Source organism: Coregonus clupeaformis, chromosome 1, assembly GCF_020615455.1.
Source record: "Coregonus clupeaformis isolate EN_2021a chromosome 1, ASM2061545v1, whole genome shotgun sequence".
Lineage (NCBI taxonomy): Eukaryota > Metazoa > Chordata > Actinopteri > Salmoniformes > Salmonidae > Coregonus > Coregonus clupeaformis.
In genome coordinates, this window is record NC_059192.1 from 83,762,937 (window position 1) to 83,778,687 (window position 15,751).

The following is a 15,751-nucleotide window of genomic DNA, read 5'->3' on the forward strand; positions in this document are numbered from 1 at the left end:
TTAAATATAAAATGTATTAAGTAAAATGTACAATAGTTGGTTAGCCTATGCAACTGCTCAAATATATACTTTTTATTCCACTCTGAGACTGGAAAATATTATAAGTAGGTACTTTTTCTGAACATGTGAAAACATTCAAATACAAAACAAATCTTCAAGACTTGAACGTTTGGTTGAGAATGGTGATTACTCCTGTTTAGAACATCCCCCTCAGTCCACTCCGTCTCGAGCCCATGCCTCCTGAGTTACCATAGAAACCACCGCCGCGGCCTAAAACCAACCAGGAAATAAATCCAGAAATGGCATTAAAAACATTGATTCAACCATTGTTGTCTGAGTGTTTTCTGAAATACAGGCAGATGAGATGATAAACAGTACTTACCCATTTCAGATGCTCCACTAGCAGTTGAGTTTAAGAAGAGCTCAATGTATCGATGTTCTGCAGAACAAAAAAATAAAATAAAAAAATCACCTTAAAAAATGACGGTTATATTTTATGGTTCATATTGAGAGAGAAGTAATCATAACGGAGTAAAACGAAGTAGGGATCCACGTACGCATGTGATTCTTGTCCTTCGACATAGCTGAAACAGCATCTTCATGAGACCTAAACTCAACATCGGCCTCGCCTGTGGATTTTCCATTGGGTCCAAAGTCGATATGAACTCGCACAGGAGTCAATGGGGAGAAGAACTAAACCAAAAGGCATACACACCAAAGCGTAAGGGGCTGCTATGACCACCATGATTGTACAAATTGAAGTTACATAATTGGACTGTGAATATTTACTTTAAACGTGTTGACATCATTGGAAAGACGAATGGGAGTGATTATGGGTGCTAGAAAAATGTGATTCTTACATTGGCTATGTCTCCCTCAGTGGCACGGAAAGGCAGGCCCCTCATGTGTACAAAATGGCCGCTGTGGAAGCCGCTGTGGGAGCTATGATCACCTGCACCACCGTAGCCATGGCCACCCATAGCTGCAAGCCAAGCACAGAATTAATTTACCTGACAAGGAAATGCAGGCACACCTTCAGTGTGACATCACAAAGGAAAGAGCAGATCTCACCTCTTCCTCTATCGCCCCTTATTCGGTCATCAAACATGCCATTGCCAAAACAGTAATTACTGAAGCCATTGTAGTTGTCAAATCCGCCATAGCCTATGTGAACAGACAGAGAATGGGGAATCAATTATCAGCTTTTCAGACCATTGGCCATCCTCAATCCAGTCCATTCTCAAACACTAAATTGACTTCATTAACCAAAACTATTGCACATACCTCCACTGTAGCCTCCTCCACGCATTTGGTCCAAAAGAGCACCCCCCCGTCCTGGACCAGGGAAGAACCCACCTCGCTCCATCATGGGTCTGTCGTAGGGACTGGGTCTCTGCCCCATCATCCTTCTGGGGAGCTCATAGTAAGCCCGTATCTCATTCCGGCTGCTCTTAAAGATTTCTATGTACCTGAATGGGTTTAAATGCAAGTGGGGTTATGACAAGAACAGTACATGGGATAATAGCCATATGGAGAACATCAGCAGACAAGACATTGTGCATGATTTCATATGGGCAACTTTATCTAAGCTAAATAGTTGGGGTCAAACAGATGGCTTTATTGTACATCTAGAGGGGCAAGGAATAATACAATTTATGAATTTTTAACAATAGCAGTAACAATATGGCACAGCTTTCACATAATCTGCTAATATTGCAGCAGGTTTTGACTTTGCACTTTCATCATGATGCAGTATTAGAAGGCACTCTGACATAAATAGCCTAGTTCCCACAATTCAGCTATTAACAGCTCTATGGTGGTACTGTCAAGGCTCTCACTTAATTCTGCAGCACTGATCTTAATTCCCTTTTCCCCCCATTGCACTGCTTGACAAATAAATCAAATGGAAGAAAATGCCCAGATTAAGCATGGTAACTGTCCAAGTAAAAAAATAAAAAGTCTTCAAAGTGTGATTTATGAATGATCATACCATCTTTAACTTATAGGAAAGATGCATGACCCCCCGCCCCATATTAATCATAAAATTAATACCCAGCCCAGACTTTCCGTCCCCACCTGTGCCCTATTCTTTCCTTGTGTTTCCCCAGTGCCTTTTCTGCTATCTCCTTTGAGGCAAACTGCACGAAGGCTTCCCCTGTGCTCCTCCCCTGGTAGTCCATCGGCAATGTTATCCCATTTGGCACGATTTTCAACCCTTTAACCCAAGGACAAATAACCCCACAAGGGGAGACATGTTAAAAGCTGCAACATTCCCATATGTACAAAAGAAAAGCCCTTTCCGCTTTTATTTGACTATTTCAATGTGATATCTCTTAGTATTAGACACACCAAAAGACCCAAGAACATACTGCTGAACTTTATCCATGAACACATTGACTTCATGTTATTCAAAGAACAGTAACATCAGAGGAGCATTGTGCCATCCAGAAAATGTGGTGACTTTGCGTATAGTTTTATAAACAGATATTTGTACATTTGTGTGCATGTATGTTATTGAACTATAAGAGATTGAATATCATGCTATACTAAGACACCACATTCTTATAAAAGCCAAATACGGATTAAATTATTTTGAATTGTATTTGCTTGTCATGCACTTACTTGGATGCCTGAAAACTCTAATCCATCAATAGGCCTGTTTTTGCATTCATAGTTTAAGACATACACTTTGTTCATAGACACCTTACTAAAGTAACGCTATGTATGTACCTGCAAAGAACTGCACTATCTCCTCCTTACTGCAGCCAAAGGGAAGTCCCCGCAGACGTATCATACACCCGCTGCAGCTGTCGTAGTCAGTAGGGCCGCTGCGTTTCAACACCCAGTCCATCTCGCTACGGTTTGACTTGAACACTACAAGACCGGACAGGAACGGCAAGGATTGACATTAAGGTCTGAAAGGCACTCAACCATTGGGCAAGTTTGGGGTATTTTTTGGTTGCCCGAAGACTATGATCACTTGCCCGATAGTTTAAAGTAGCTATTTTCACCTACACACTGGGGAGGAATCAGAAAGACCAGACTACTGAAATAATAATAATCACCTGCCCAATGGGGCAACCTCAGAGCAGGCTCAACTTGTGCAACTGCTCAGGTCACTTGTCCCGGGCAATAGGGCAACCCTTAATGTCAATCCCTGAGCGGGCAACGTCAGTCATAATATACCACAACTAGCTGACTGATTGATAAGCGTAAATGTGACGACAGACAGATTAGAGATCTGTCAGACAGAATACCTTCAATATAGCGATGACCCATGTGTTTCCTATCCTTTGCTATGGCTTTTTTAAAATCTTCTGCTGTTTTCAGCTCCACGAAAGCTTCTCCACTGGGCCTTCCTTCTTTGGAGAACGTGAAGCACACTCCATTCACTTTCCCGACAATGTTACAATCTGCAAGATACACAAAATTAACTTCATTGGTGCCTTCTTCATTGACCAACAAGGTGCAAACAAACGATAAAGTGACTATTGAATGCCACCACTTTCACTTTTATGAACATGGCCTACTCACCAGAGAAGAACCCTGCAACCTCTTCCTGGGTGCAGGACCAAGGCAAGCCCCGAATCCTCACCACATACCCATCATCATTCACAGACATAGTCTCTTCCTCTGGACCATGGTTGAAAAGGGCAATACAAGTCTTCATTAACGTTAGCAATACCGTGCATAATTCGTACAACCTTACCACAGTACTAGCTAGGCCTACATGTGGAATTACATTTCCAAGTAGTTAACGTGAGCTAGCGAGCTAATTGTTAATTAGTTAAACCAGCTAGTTATTTGCTTCAAGGTCGATTGCATCTTCTTCTGACCTTGGCGAACCTCGCAATTATTGACTAGTTTAACTTAACTAGTTACAAGGTTAACTGTCTTTTTTGGACCATACAAGTCTTGACAGATAACGTTAGCTAGAATGAATATCAAACAGATTAATTTCTCACTCAAGCGCTGTTAATTGGGTTCTGTCATTATAGATGTCCTTGATAGGTTGCTGACTAACTAAAACACAAATGTACATAAACTATCCAGATGGATAATGGTATGTTTACGCGGTGTCGAGAATGCATTATTAGCTAGCTAGCTAGCTAGACAGTCTTGTTCCGGAGTAAACGCTAAGTAACGTTAGCTAGCTAGCCAACTCTTGCTTAGCTAGCAAGCTAGGACATCGCAACGGTCAAACGGTCTAGGTCAGAAAACAAAACTTTCCATCCAGTTCAGAAAATATATCCATACCAACACGAATAAAAAAAACATGATATATTTCAATAGGATGTCACTAACATTTTAGGAATAAAATGATAAAACGCGTCTTACAATTTATTTTCCCCGGTCTCAGTTCTTCTCAGGGAACAGTGAGTTCGCAGCAGGTAATGTCGCGAGAACATAAAATCTATTCCTAACAACAGCCCCTCTACCACAGAGTTTCTAAACCCAGAGGCGCAACATCGTTAGACTTCCGGGAACGCTTACCAAACAGGCCAGGGTTTGAGAAGTCAATAAGAGAAGTGAAAAATTCTTACTTAGTTGTTACTTTTCTCCAAATCTAAAAGGCACAACCTATATTCGAGCCAATGTCTTAAGTAGTTTAACATGTTATTACTCCAACCTCGTTAGTGACAAATTGCCAAGTTTTCATTTTCGTCAAAAACAACTGTATGTCGAAGGAGTGACTTTGATTTGATGGCTTGCACATGCGCAGTTCGGCGCGAGACGACAATTGGACCCGATGACGTGTTTCTATGCATGTGCTTAGCTAGCCAACGTCGCCATGACATCGCCTACAAGTGTGATCGGGAATAAGATACATGTTTCTATTGGATAAGCAGTTTTAGCTTATCTTCATAATGTACTGTCTTTGCATCTACGTCCTTGAAGGCACGTGGGTCGCGCGTCATCAAGAGTAGTGGTAACGTGGATCCAGCCAGTCTTTTGAACAGTCACGCTGCGCATAGGATAACAACAATATTGCTGAATATTGCAGTAATTATTCAGATATCTTCTGAGATATAGTCTGGTTGATACCAAACTCGAAGTCCTCCTGAGTGTCGAATTTGGGCAACAAAAACATGAATGACTTATTTGCTATGTGAGGTTAATTTGATTGAATAGAAGTTTCGCAATGCTAAATTAATAGTGTACTGATAAGTAGGAAACGTGACATCCCGGCAACTTTGACAGAAAACACTTTATATCTGCGTTGTCTCGAGATGGCTATGCATATTGGCATGAGGCTAGTAGCATATCATCTCTCTATTGAATATAGGCGGTTGACGTCAACAACCATTTTTTACATTTACATTTTAGTCATTTAGCAGACGCTCTTATCCAGAGCGACTTACAGTTAGTGAATGCATACATTTTCATACTGGTCCCCCGTGGGAAACGAACCCACAACCCTGGCGTTGCAAGCGCCATGCTCTACCAACTGAGCTACAGGGGATTACAACCCTCATAGAATATTGAAAAAATGATCCAAACAATGGATAGACGGGAGCTAGAAAGCCCGATAATGTAAAAGTATGCATTAAGGTATCTTATGTAGACAAAAATCTATGTAGACATTAATAAATGCTTTTCTATTGCCTCCAAAATATATATATTTTTACAGCGGTGAGGGAGTGCCAAGATGGAGGCATGGTGGCTTTAACACAGTGCTCCCTATTTGTCATCTAGTGTATATCTAAATAATTGACTGCAAATGCTGTTGAGGAATGGTGCACACACCGTTTTGGGGAAATGTGTCTTTCAGTACAAACCGTCACATAACCTAGCAAATGTTGAATCAAACTGAACGCACCCCTGTTTTAGGTGGATTCCTCTCCTTGTGATTATTTTGGAGATAAATTTTTTTTACCCAGGGCAGATGCCTACCGAGAGATAGCTACACCTGTCCGTTTCTATGAAATCAATGAAAGAATAGCTAGGAGGCCAGACTTGCCTAACCCTATTCACCTGCACTGCCTGAAAAGACAGACAAGAGCAATATTTCAAGGTGGGCCTATTCTATGGGGAGATTGTCTAGCCAAGTCAGCCCTATCAAGTCAGTGCAGACGAATGAAAGGAGAAAAGGAAAGGAAGCAATGGACTTTAGACTTTTGGGATGATACACCCACTGGTTAAAGTCCAGTTGGATGCATGCAGCTGTTAAACTTCTGCACTTCTCACTGGGAAATCAGCATATGCCTACTCTAATAAGTAATGGAGATTCCAGTATTCACTGTTGATGCATTTACCAACTTACCTTTCAAAGGAAATCCTGCAGCAGTTTGTCTGCTTTTACATGCAAGTATAATTTTTTAATTGTGCAAATACTTATACATAATTACATCTTATTACATCTGCTCATGTGTTGCTGAATAATCAACATGAGTATTTGCTTTAAGTTATCTAACCGGTATACTTGTGCTCCTCCTTAAACATTACCAATGTAATCATGCAAAAAAAAGACTGTTGACTGTTCTCAACCAAACAGGAATTGCAGGATGATATGTACCAGAAAATTGCTGCTGAGATGAACCTGTCAGAGACTGCCTTCATCATAAGGCTAAATTCAAAAGATGACTTCAGCTCAGGTATCTTTTTCGGGACATTCTGAAATAGAGTTGAAACTGTATTCTATTTTTCTGTGCAGAAGTTTGCAAATCTGCTATCTGGGGTACTCTATTTTATTGCAATTAACCAAGAGGGAGTGACTGATGCCAATGAGAACGAGAGTAGATGGAATATGGGATTCAGGAAAGAAAAGGTAAATCAACTCACCACCAGAACATCCTAAGATTACTGACATGGGAACATGTGTTGTATTGAAGGAGCACGCTTCTGCTTACGTTGGTTCAGCCCCACCAATGAGGTTCCTCTGTGTGGACATGCCACCCTAGCTTCAGCTGCAGTACTGTTTTACAAAAAAAGTAAGAATGACAGTCACATAATACAGTATCTCACATGTAAGCAAGTGAATGGCAACTAGTACAAAGTTGTTGAATATAGTGCAATTCAATTAATTGTTTCTATTCCACAATCCCCTTCCTAAAGAAAATGTCAACCCAACAGTGGTATTTGAGACATTGAGTGGAGAGCTGTATGTGCGACAACAGGGGGAATCTATAGTGATGGATTTCCCACTGAACAAACCTACTTCTCTGGTAGGTGATGAAATCAATGTGGTACATTCATGTTCAACATATTATATTATATATACTGTACATGTTATAAGTATTGCATAAAAGCCTTTGCAAATGAATGTAACTTAAGAGTTTTCTAATTGAAACTTCATATCCACAGGGTCTCAATGAATTTAAAGACATAGTTAATGTAAGTGCATCATCCGTCTTACCACCGTTTCTATAATTCATGGTGAAGAATAAAGCTTGTCTGTCACAGTCTGAATATGTATGTGCAGGCTGCTGTGGGAGACCAGCCAGTTCAAGAAGTATGCCTCTGTGGCACCACCAAAAAGCTAATGGTGCGCCTTGCTGACAATTGTGACAGGTAAAAAACACTGTACTTTATGTATTATCACTGGTGCTGGGAAACTTGAAAGGGATTGAAACAGTGACTGTTTGGTTATAGGTCAGTGCTCACGTCCCTGCAGCCAGACCCAGCAGTTCTTCTCCGTGTAGACACTGGCGGGAGGGTTAGGGGTCTGATTGTCACCATGATTGGAGCCCCTGGCTGTCAGCCTGGCTATGACTTCTACTCCAGAAACTTCTCCCCCTGGTTCGGGATTCCTGAGGACCCTGTGACTGGTAAATACAGCGGACGTTGGCAAGTCTTATTCTGTAGTCTTTTAGAACGTTTAATTTAGTTTGTTTTTACATCATTGCAGGCTCTGCACATACTGTCCTTGCAGGCTACTGGTCAGAGAAACTGGGCAAGAAAAAGATGCTGGGTGGGTAACAGTGGAGGCTGCTGAGGGGAGGACGGTAATGATGATAATGGCTGGAATGGCGCAAATGGAATGGCATCAAACACCTGGAAACCATGTGTTTGATACCATTCCACTAATTCTGCTCCAGCCATTACCACGAGCCCGTTCTCCCCAATTAAGGTGCCACCAACCTCCTGTGATGGGTAACGTAAACAGCATTGCAACATGGAGATCAAATTCCATTGCACAGAACCCAAACAATTTACAGATATTGATGGACAGGTACATCTTGAGTAGAATAAAATCTAATAAATAAATCACGTAAACATAATTCAAAATAACTACCACTAACACACTGCATTCTCCTCCTGTGTGACAGCCTATCAGTGCTCCAGTCGTGGTGGGGAGCTGGAGCTGGAGCTACGGGATGATGGCAGACTGAATATCGCTGGCCAGGCTGTAACTGTCCTGCAGGGGATTCTAACTGTGTAGAGGCTAAACTGTTCACGTTGTAGACCTAGCAAAATAATCTGTAGACCTAGCGGTGGCTACAGATTATTTGCGTTTGAGATTATTCCATTGTATCAAGTTGTTAGTCACTTACATTTGTCATTCAAATTTAAATTTTGGCTCTATACTCCAGTATTTTGAATAAGAGGCGAAAATACAGAATGTCACCTTTAATTTGAGGGTATTTTCATACATATTGGTTTGACCATTAAAGGAGAAGTTCAGTTTATTTTTACCAAATCTGTATTTACGTCCTTTTAGAAACAGCAACGCTCTCAGTATAGTGATACAAGTCTTTAGATGTTGTACACATGAAATTGTGTAATTCCGAACTTTATCTGCAACGTTATAGACCATTTTGTGCGACTGAGTGGTTCCCCTGATCTAGCGGTGATGTTTCTCCATGTAGCCTGCACACACAGAAAAGTATGGCTCGAGTTGCAATTTAACGTTGCGGATAAAGTTCGGAATGACAATTTCATATGTACATCTAAAGACCTGCATCACTATATACACTCCGAGAGCGTTGCAGTTTCTTAAAGGACTTATTTTTGTGTTTTTGGAGCTTTTGTTCATGTTTTATCTAAGCTCTGGCAATGCAAAACGAGCATGAAGAAGTGTATCGCTGGTTAGGGTACGTTTCTGAAAATCAAGTGAAATCGCAAAAAGTGTCTGGACTCTTCTATAACTTTGGCCATTTACATCCAAAATGCAGATGATTTGGTCCCAATAAAGAGAACTTCTCCTTTAAGACAAAAGCCCTTCATGAATCTAGTCCCTCCCATTTGAAGTAGTCAGAATTAGAATTTTAGCTTCATTTTCCTAATACATATGGTGAGGACTGTATTTCAACAGTCTGTAATTTTACTGACTGGGACAGGAGAGGGAAACAAAATGTACAACACTTAAAATGATTTATTCACATAGAAAATTACAAAATGAATGTCAATATAACATGTAAATGGTGCGTGTACTTCAACTTTTGAATGGTCACATTCTGTTGTAATAAAAAGCGTTAAAACAATGACACAACATAGCTGCGATGGATTCTTGTTAAATAATTTCAAAAAATCTAGCATACTATCAACTATTTCAAGTAATTTTTCAAGTAATCAATATTGAGGAATCGATTCATTGCTTGATCAGTCTGAAGACTGATTTCCTGTTGGTGAGTGGAGGAAAGGCACTGTTCTACCTCAGATGTCCTGTCACAGGTGCATGATGGGTAATACCTCATGGGCTGCTGGAGGGAGCTGGAAGACGTGGGCCAGTTAAGAAAAACATCCTGAGTGGATTGAACAGTAATTATTATCAATCATCAAACAACAACTTAACACACGTTGTTTAAACCAGAAAAAAATACTGATCTCTATACAACATAAACATATCATAGCACCTCTACAGCATCCATTCACCACTGTATTTCTCTCAACCATGGTTAAGGCCATGCTGGGCAGTGTAAAGGATATCATGTTTTCCTGTGTGAGGTGGCTGAGGAGTTTTTCCAGGGGGGCGTAGCGGCGCAGGGTGGGGGCCGAGCCCACCATGAGGAGCTTGTGTTTAGCTCTTGTGATGGCCACGTTCAGCCTCCTCCAGTCCTTCAGCAGCTCACCCAGCTGGAAACAGACCACGTCTCACACAGATCAAAAAGGTAATGACGCATACAACATGTCCAATTTATATACAAATAACTAATGTTGAAATTTGCTAAAAATCTGTTGTAACTATCCATCCAAAAATGAGGTACTTTGACCAAGTAAAGGTTCAGATCTCAAGAGACATGGTCGGTTTAAGGTCCACTCACGTTGCCTTCTGGGTGACTCCTGACGAAGGAAACGATGATGACGCTCTTGTCGCGGCCCTGGTACTTGTCCACAGTGTTGACCTCCACAGTGCTGAAGGCTGGCCCGGCTAGCAGGCCTGAGATGGCCTTCAGCTGTTGTCTGTAGGGAGCAATGACCCCGATGTCACTGGCCCTGCACCCAGCCTAGTAGAGCACGAGGGTATAACAGGTTAGTTAGTGTAGTTCTACCTCTACATGGATCAGTGCAGAGCAAGCACAAAACAGAGCACTGAGTGACATTTTGAACCAAAGGGGAACAAAGAAATTGACATGGAAGCAGTGACAGATTACTGCATACTTCCTTCAAGACAGTTATGCTGTTCTGATACACAGTACATACAATCTCTGTCATTGCTGTGAGTCTATGTAAAGCAGATGAATGAATTGAAATGTGTGTACTTCATTAGACTTTTTTTGAAGCTCCCACCTTCAGTAGCAGGCTGACTATGCCGTGCACCAGAGCAGCTTCTGTCTGGTTGCTGATTCCCCCCTTGTCAACTGTCTCCAGGGCTGGAACCTGCCAGACAGAGCAGCAGTGAGGCACTCATAAAGGAGAGGCATGCATATACAGGTCCAATAACATACAAAGGTCCAACACAGTTACACACATATACACAATACACACGTCAAACAAACCACACTTAAATGCTTATTTAGGTTTGTGGAGTCATGTAAAATATAGTAAACAAAATAAAGAGGAGTATTGTAAGAATACAATTGGCGTCAGAGAGAGCGAGAGACTGACCTGGGTGGTGTCCAGGAAGCAGACAGGGTTGAGGGGCTCCAGAGCTGCCTGGACCCAAGCCAGGTCCTCCGGCCTGCCCAGACCCAGCGCCAGCTCCCTCTGGACAGAGCCCTGGGAGGGCAGGGTCAGCATGGCGCTGGCCGTCCGCTCTGAGCCACACTCCAGCCTCCCTCCGTACATCAGAGTGTTACTTAGGGACATTATTTTACTGTGGGGGACACCAAGAAATGAGTGTAAAAACGTAGGGTGTGACGAAAGAAAACAGCGACCTTTGAGAAAAACAGATTGACGTTGAAATTTTAAATGTTGAAATAGTTGAAATGATTTTGTAAGGAAGAATAACCCACCTATTCATCCTGTACTGGACGTTCAGCTGGACTACAGCCTCACGGTTACGCTCGAGACGCTTGAATAGGCTCTCGTCCATACCCAACGACCTGATGACGTAAAACATTAGAAACAGAGAGGAAACTCTACTCCAAGAGTCCACACTCTTATGGTAAGTTTGGTTTCATCGACCCTGAGGTGGGGTAGGTGGTGGTGGTGGGAGTTTATCTACTAGGGCTGGGAATTGCCAGGGACCTCACAATACAATATTATCACGATACTTTGGTGCCGTTACAATATGTATTGCGATTCTATATGTATTGCAATTCGATACTGTGATTTTTTTGAGAGTCGATGTTCCAAACATTGCTCACCATATATATGTCTGCTGCAGAGGGACAAGAGAGAGCCATGAGTTTTTATCAGTCATGGAAATAAAACAAATTGGCTACCTATTTAAAAAGACGGAGAACAAGCTATGAAGGAAAAATACTGGTGTTTTGGTGAAGGTACAGCAATCTAGAGCAAAAATAATATTGCGATATTGTCAAAACGATAATATCCCGATATGTAACTGTATACATTTTTGCCCCATCACTAGAATCTACTCACCTGGCCTCTGTGTTCTGGACAATTGGGGGCAGCTGTTGGTGGTCCCCCACCAGGACAAAGCGCTGGGCATAGAACAGGGGCCCAAGGCACACTGGCTGACTGATCTGGGACGCCTCGTCCACAATGCAAAAGTCAAAACGACGACGGGAGAAAATGGGGTGCTTTACACCCATGCACGTGGTGGCCACCACCAGCTATGGAGATGAGACGGGAAAGGTTATGAGAGACTGAAAATTACATTACGTTTTTGTATGAGAACTGTAGTCTCTGAATGGTTGTGGTCAGCCATCTTCTGAGAGTCAATTTGAACAATTCTAGATCATGGATAGGGCTGTGCCGGTCATGAAACTTTGTCACCCGGCAATTGTCAAGCAAATAACTGCCAGTCTCACGGCAGTTATCTTCCCCAAACTTGAAACTCACGCGCTGCGTATGTATGCCAGTTAGGCTCTACACCTGTTGTAAAGCGGAATAATGTGCTTAATTTTAAGAAGTTATTTGGCCAGTTTAGTTGTGATACAAACCTTATCAAAACATTTAGGCCTATGGGTAGGCTACATGACTATGATTTGAAAAAGTTACAAAAAAAGGCATGTGCTGTTTCTTGCCTTACTGCACATGCTGGGCTTCAGTCACAAGTGACAATATATATTCACAAGTGACAGGCTAATATTGAAATTTGTATTAATTTAGAATGGACCTTTATCATGCACCTGTATTGAAACAGGGGGCAAAAAATGATGTCATCTATGCACTTAAATAGTGAATGGAAGACGTTTTTCCCGTGGTTCATTTTCATGCCAGCCAGGTAGGCTATTCTCCTGTTGTAAAGACAAGCAATGTGCTTAATATTAGGAAAGTTGAGAAATAAATATAGTAGGCCTAGCCTATAGAAAGCTGATGGGATCCTCCTCTTTTAAATTAAGGCCATCACTCGGTTTACTCATGCAATTGCATAGCCTATAGAAATGTTGCGCAACATGAGGTCATGTGTTTGATTAGATTAGATTAGCATTGATTTCAGAGTGATTAGAGGAACAATGGAGTGCGGAGTACTAGGCAGTTAGCAAGTTTGGTAGGCTACTAATGACCACCAGCAGCATCAGAGCTTGGAGAAGCCTAGTTACCGTGACTAAATGGTCACATGGAATTTGTCTGCAGTCATGACTCGTGACCGCCGGTGTGGCGGTAATATGGTCACCGTAACAGCCCTAATCATGGAACTGCTCTTCCTAAGCCTGGGTTAAGTGCAACATAGTTGGGTGGCAGAGCATCTCTCCTTTATGTTGGCTCTATCCCACTCACCTCCTTGTTGTAAAGATTCTCCAGCTCAGGGAGTGTGTGGATGCCATTGGCCCGACACCTCTCCTCTGTGTAGGCCAGGATGTCTGGGTGGACCTTCTGGGCCCGGCCCAGACGCAGGAAGCCCACCTTGAACCTCCGGAGCTTTAGCAGGATGTTGTCCACAGCAGAGTGGGTGTAGCTGGTCAGCAGCACACTGAAGCCACATGCATGGAGAATACGCACCTGAGTAAGGACAAAGAGAAGGAGGGAGAGTCAACAACCTTTCATTCCAATGTTGATCATCACATTCACACATACATACATTGCACGTAAATTCACTCTGGCTATCTACTCCGATTTCAGAGCACTCTCGTCTGGGTGTACCATAGCGCAGAATAACTGATGAATTTGCGAACGCTCAACACCCGTTGAATATGTCCGGTGTCAGTAAACGTCAGCAAAAAAGCGTAATTAAATTGTTGCCAGCAGCACAGTTACAGTCACCAACACTCAGGATAAAATGATAACTGCCTAACCAGCTCAGCTAGGGCAAGTAAAATGGTCAGAGTGAGGTGTTCTCTCATTTGTGTCTCGAATTAGCTAGCAAGCTATCCAACTTTAGCCAGTTAGCTTGGGTGCTTGACTGCCGTTGTCAGGTCAGAACGCTTGGATCAACCCTACTCCTCAGCCAGAGCTTCCAGTGTGCGCTCTGAGAGCGAAAGGCTCTGAATTTACGAACAGACAATCTGACAATGCTCTGAATTTACGAACGCCCAGAGTGCACTCTGAGCACACTCTGGCACTCCAGATTGAATTTATGAACACACCCAGGGAAATTACAAACATCGCTCTTACCAGTGTGCATATAGTGGTGGTTTTCCCAGTGCCGGGCATCCCAACTATGAGCGTATAGTCTTTGGAGAGCAAAACCTTTTTCATGGCCTGTTTCTGAGGTTTGTTGAGCCCTGGGACAGAGATGAAAGACCAAGTTAGTGTTATAGTTCACTGAAGAGCTTTGAAATTAAGTTAGCATTCAAATAAAATGGTTATATAAAAGGTAGCAACTAAAGTGAGACACAAAGGAGAGAGAGGGGAACTGGGTTAACCAATCAGAGGACCCACCTTTCAGGATGTTGGCGACTGTGTCCTTAGCTTCCCTGGGCAACACACTGCTGAGGTTGTCTATAAACTGAGGAGGGCGGAAATCCACTATCAGCTCCCTTAGTCTTTCACTGCAAAGGGGAGGTGAAGCCATGAGTTATTACCTATTATTAAACAGAGGTATGATGTTCCATTTTTTTTATTTTCTCCATAGTTTTCCATTTCAGGCAGTAGTACTGAACAGACCTTGGAAGAGAGCTTTCCATCAGCTTGGAGAGGTTGACCAGATGGGTGCTCAGTCCCATTACCCCTTCGTCCTGGTCCAGTCGGAACACAACGTCAGAGGAACACTTTGAAAGGTCCCTATGGAGATGAGGGGGAAAACAGCTTCAACTTCAGAAGACACACACACAAATGGCAAAAAAACGAGCTAAAACATACATATACATACACACGCATATAAAAAAAACTCCCTAAACATCCCATTCCCAGACTCCCATAGTGTTTTGAGAGACATTGATACTGCCATCTTACCGATCCAGGGAGCAGCTCACTGCAGTGCTGCTCACGTCTGTGACGTATCCAGCTGCCACACCGATTAGCTGCAAATCATGGTCGCTCACCACAATTCTGTCGCCAACAATCAACCCAGTCACACCCTGTTCCCTGCCACGATGGCGCTCAAAACGGTGGATATAAACACTGTCTGACTGGTTCTTCACTGGGCCAATCAGATGCATGTTTCCCATACACCCCCCACTCTTCTCCCTGGAAACCAAGAACAGATTAGACAGCGGTTCCTAACTTTTATTTTTTCAGCACTTTTAATGTCTTAGCGTTCAAATTTAGAGTACATTTTATATCAGTGAATGTAACAGATTAAATACCTATTATTACAGATGGATGTTTGTTAAACTATTTACATAGTGAAAAGTAATGTACAATTGTTTATAAAATAATTATAGTGCCCCAGCCCCCCCCATTTATTTTATAGAAATAATTGCGGACCACAGGTTGAAAGCCACTGAATTAGACATACGTTATTGATCCTGTCATTTCCAACACTATATCAGCTCACATGTCAATGCTGACAGTTCTGTAAGTCACATTGGATAAACACATCTGCTAAATGACCACATTATCCGATAGGATTGGGCTACAAAGACAAGATTCCTTCCTGACCTCTCTTGGGCAGACTGCAGCCAGATGTTGTGCCGGCCTCCCTTCCTTTCCATGGTGTGGGTCTCCAGGGCACAGAGGAGCAGCCAGTGGCTGAAGTAGAGCAGGTGGGCCTCTCTCAGGTGCTCACTCTCCTGCTGCACCAACGACTGCTGCGCATCACTGGAGTAGTAGCCTGGAGCCCTGCTCTCAACGGCCCTGTGCGCACACAAGTCAGTTGATTTTTAAGGGCATCAAGTTGCTGTCATCCTAAATCTCC

The 15,751-nt window shown here is 42.5% G+C and overlaps 3 protein-coding genes across 5 annotated transcripts in view; 1 reads left to right on the forward strand and 2 right to left on the reverse strand.

Moving 5' to 3' along the window:
• On the reverse strand, positions 1–6,802 carry hnrnph3 (heterogeneous nuclear ribonucleoprotein H3 (2H9)). Of its 2 annotated transcripts, none has more exons than XM_041888483.1 (11): positions 6,784–6,802; positions 3,535–3,633; positions 3,258–3,413; positions 2,731–2,874; positions 2,077–2,215; positions 1,285–1,469; positions 1,072–1,164; positions 861–982; positions 558–693; positions 383–439; positions 1–270 (listed from the first exon to the last, which is right to left on the reverse strand). In XM_041888483.1, the coding sequence occupies exons 2-11, from the start codon at positions 3,620–3,622 to the stop codon at positions 197–199; spliced, it is 1,194 nt and encodes a 397-aa protein (XP_041744417.1). In that variant the 5' UTR covers positions 3,623–3,633; positions 6,784–6,802; the 3' UTR covers positions 1–196. The 2 variants fall into 2 exon arrangements, with proteins under 2 accessions (XP_041744417.1, XP_041744427.1); XM_041888493.2 differs by lacking the exon at positions 6,784–6,802 and adding an exon at positions 4,339–4,496.
• Positions 5,927–9,425, forward strand: LOC121575410 (phenazine biosynthesis-like domain-containing protein). Of its 2 annotated transcripts, none has more exons than XM_041888514.2 (9): positions 5,927–6,306; positions 6,497–6,596; positions 6,834–6,932; positions 7,075–7,166; positions 7,306–7,335; positions 7,424–7,512; positions 7,594–7,769; positions 7,850–7,912; positions 8,271–9,425. In XM_041888514.2, exons 1-9 carry the CDS (start codon positions 6,223–6,225, stop codon positions 8,381–8,383), a joined length of 846 nt encoding a protein of 281 aa, XP_041744448.1. In that variant the 5' UTR covers positions 5,927–6,222; the 3' UTR covers positions 8,384–9,425. The 2 variants fall into 2 exon arrangements, with proteins under 2 accessions (XP_041744448.1, XP_041744440.1); XM_041888506.2 differs by having other exon boundaries at positions 5,943–6,306; positions 7,057–7,166.
• Positions 9,299–15,751, reverse strand: part of dna2 (DNA replication helicase/nuclease 2) — a 25,345-nt gene continuing 18,892 nt past the window's right edge. The window contains exons 11-23 of the mRNA XM_041888469.1: positions 15,496–15,690; positions 14,848–15,081; positions 14,560–14,676; positions 14,335–14,444; positions 14,068–14,177; positions 13,234–13,455; positions 11,929–12,122; positions 11,337–11,426; positions 10,990–11,197; positions 10,672–10,761; positions 10,206–10,388; positions 9,871–10,017; positions 9,299–9,663 (exon numbers count right to left, since the gene is read on the reverse strand). Coding sequence (XP_041744403.1) covers positions 9,610–9,663; positions 9,871–10,017; positions 10,206–10,388; positions 10,672–10,761; positions 10,990–11,197; positions 11,337–11,426; positions 11,929–12,122; positions 13,234–13,455; positions 14,068–14,177; positions 14,335–14,444; positions 14,560–14,676; positions 14,848–15,081; positions 15,496–15,690 — 1,954 coding nt within the window. The 3' untranslated portion in view covers positions 9,299–9,609. The remainder of the gene's footprint in view (positions 9,664–9,870; positions 10,018–10,205; positions 10,389–10,671; positions 10,762–10,989; positions 11,198–11,336; positions 11,427–11,928; positions 12,123–13,233; positions 13,456–14,067; positions 14,178–14,334; positions 14,445–14,559; positions 14,677–14,847; positions 15,082–15,495; positions 15,691–15,751) is intronic.

Coding starts and splice junctions, on each gene's coding strand:
- LOC121575410 (XM_041888506.2), top strand. CDS start 6,223: ATGGAGATTCCAGTATTCACTGTTGATGCATTTACCAACTTACCTTTC. Junction 6,597..6,833: donor AAAAGATGACTTCAGCTCAG/GTATCTTTTTCG, acceptor GTTGTATTGAAG/GAGCACGCTTCTGCTTACGT. Junction 7,770..7,849: donor TCCTGAGGACCCTGTGACTG/GTAAATACAGCG, acceptor ACATCATTGCAG/GCTCTGCACATACTGTCCTT.
- hnrnph3 (XM_041888483.1), bottom strand. CDS start 3,622: ATGTCTGTGAATGATGATGGGTATGTGGTGAGGATTCGGGGCTTGCCT. Junction 694..860: donor CTGAGGGAGACATAGCCAAT/GTAAGAATCACA, acceptor CTTTTGGTTTAG/TTCTTCTCCCCATTGACTCC. Junction 271..382: donor TAGTGGAGCATCTGAAATGG/GTAAGTACTGTT, acceptor GGTTGGTTTTAG/GCCGCGGCGGTGGTTTCTAT.